This window comes from Trachymyrmex septentrionalis, unplaced genomic scaffold, assembly GCF_001594115.1.
Source record: "Trachymyrmex septentrionalis isolate Tsep2-gDNA-1 unplaced genomic scaffold, Tsep1.0 scaffold11, whole genome shotgun sequence".
In the NCBI taxonomy this organism is placed as follows: domain Eukaryota; kingdom Metazoa; phylum Arthropoda; class Insecta; order Hymenoptera; family Formicidae; genus Trachymyrmex; species Trachymyrmex septentrionalis.
Window position 1 is genome coordinate 5,901,314 of NW_017304228.1, and position 2,205 is coordinate 5,903,518.

General features: G+C 45.9%; 1 protein-coding gene across 1 annotated transcript in view; it reads right to left on the minus strand.

The window, feature by feature from the left end:
* The window catches only part of LOC108749961 (MAP kinase-interacting serine/threonine-protein kinase 1), a 26,235-nt gene extending 24,677 nt beyond the window's left edge, over positions 1-1,558 (minus strand). Inside the window, exon 1 of the mRNA XM_018489073.1 lies at positions 1,022-1,558. Within this exon, the coding sequence (XP_018344575.1) occupies positions 1,022-1,076 (55 nt within the window). The 5' untranslated portion in view covers positions 1,077-1,558. The remainder of the gene's footprint in view (positions 1-1,021) is intronic.
* Between the last annotated feature and the right edge of the window lie 647 nt (positions 1,559-2,205).

The following is a 2,205-nucleotide window of genomic DNA, read 5'->3' on the forward strand; positions in this document are numbered from 1 at the left end:
CTCTCTCTCTCTCTCTCTCTCTCTCTCTCTTCACCCCGCTGTTTCTACCCTGCCGTTTCCACCTCGCTTCGCGACAACGGTGAAAACGCAAATTGCGAAAGAGCGTTCGCCCCGGCGTTCACCCGTTACCGGGTCGTTATATTACACATCGACCGGCAAAAATGGCCGCCGCGCCGGCTGCCGAGCTCTGAGAAGTTAGCCGGTTCGTATGAAACAAATATCAATATAGTATGTCAATACATGGCAAGACAGTCCCGTGACAGCCGTGACTTCTTGGACAGGGTTTATATTCTTGAATCTGTATCGCGCACGCGAAAATCTATGATATATTATTAATAATCCACTCTGATTGCTTTCGTTTTGATTTTGTCTCTATGGTACGCATTGAAGACTGGGAGACTTGCGAGAATTAGGGATTACAATTCGATCAGAAAATTTCCATTTTCATCAGCTCTTCGTTCTGATTGGCTAAATTTGTAATCTTCAATTCGTAATTCCTCGAAATCCAAATCCGTAATACGACACGGATTTTAGACAAGTCAATACGAACATTCCTCGGTATTCGATGACTAACGAAAGGTCTGTTGCTTGCACTTTTTGCAATCAGCACTTTGCTCGTTCTCCCTCCCTGTCTCGCTAAAAAAAAAATTGTTGTACATTTCATGTAACGCGACAAATTTGAAGATAGAACCACAGAACGACACACGCATCTCCCAAAAAGAAACCAGCCTACATGACAAATATTACTATAATATTTTTGCATGCAATACTTTTTTTAAGAACAAAGCTCCTAATTCCTCGAAGAATCCTTTTTTCTGACGGTTTTTTTTTTTTTTTTTTTTTTTCATTGGAAATGTTGACAGAGATCAGAAACAAACGCTCGATCAAACCTCGAACGAGCCAAAAAAAAATTGCGTATTTCGATCTCTCTCAATTTAGAATACTCCGGTTAAAATTCAAATTTCCGTTCGAATCCAAGTTCGTTTATTATCAAGACATGGGGAAGTGGAATTTTACTCACCTCGTCCGGCCTCTTGAGTGCCGTCTTCTCGCTCCTCCAGAATCTTCTCCACCATGTTTCCTCTCTCGCGTACTCTCGTCGCCTTTGCGAAACGATCGTCCGGGAAAGACCGGAGAATCTTCTAGTTCACTGTCGAGAGATCTTGTTCGAGCGCGTGTTCTCCGCTCCTCGCACCGATAGTAATAATTATAAAAAAGAGTCAGTCGTATATACAAAAAACCCTATCCACTAAGAAACTGATATAATCTCTCTTCGGAACGATGTCTCTCTCTCTCTCTCTCTCACTCTTTCATTCTCTCATTCTCTCACTCTCTCTCTCTCTCGATCTCACGTCACTCGCCTCTCGCTCTCCCTCTCTCTCTTTCGCTCCTCTTCGATTCCTTTTTTTCGCGAAGAAAGGTTGATATATATCAGCGTCGATATCACAGATGTAAATAAATATATAAAGCCTATCCCTCTATATATATATATATATATATCTCTCTCTCTCTCTCTCTCTCTCCCTCTCTCTCTCTCACTAATGTATATAAATCTCCTCCGCAATTGCTCGTCCTCTTTTTTTCGCGAAGATGACACGTCCACAGGTGCTACTGATAACGATGTTGTTTTTTTTTTTTTTTTTCCCAATAAATACTATCACAGACTTTGACACCGCACTTTCTCTCGGTCGGTCATCCTCTGCTGTCACTCTCTTTCTCTCTCTCTCTCTCTCTCTCTCTCTCTCTTTCTTTCTCAGTCTCTCGCTCTCGACGTCGATCTTGTTCGCCGGTGTGTCTTCCTTCTCTCTCGCAACCAAGCAGCCAAGCCCTTCCGCCGATGAGAAGCTAAAGCTCGCTGTCAGCCTCTCGGCAGAACCTTCTCCGCGACCTGCTCTTCGCTGCTGCCTCTTCCTCCCCCTCCTCTTCCTCCGTCGCCGCCGCCGCCGCCGCTTCCTCCGCCTCTCTCCGCTCCTCCGCAGCTCCCGCCCAGCTGAAGGTTTTTAACCGGATATACCGGGCCTTTTCGCTCGCGAAAGCCCCGCGATGGTCGTCGTGGCTCCGTCGTCGCTATCGCACAGCCTCTCGCACGTAGCGGCAATCGGGCTCGGAAGCGCATTAAAAAACCCTCGTCTAACACATCTGGCCTCTCTTCCACATCACCGTCCCTCACTGCTCGGCAGTTGGTTTCCGACTGAGCTCGACAAG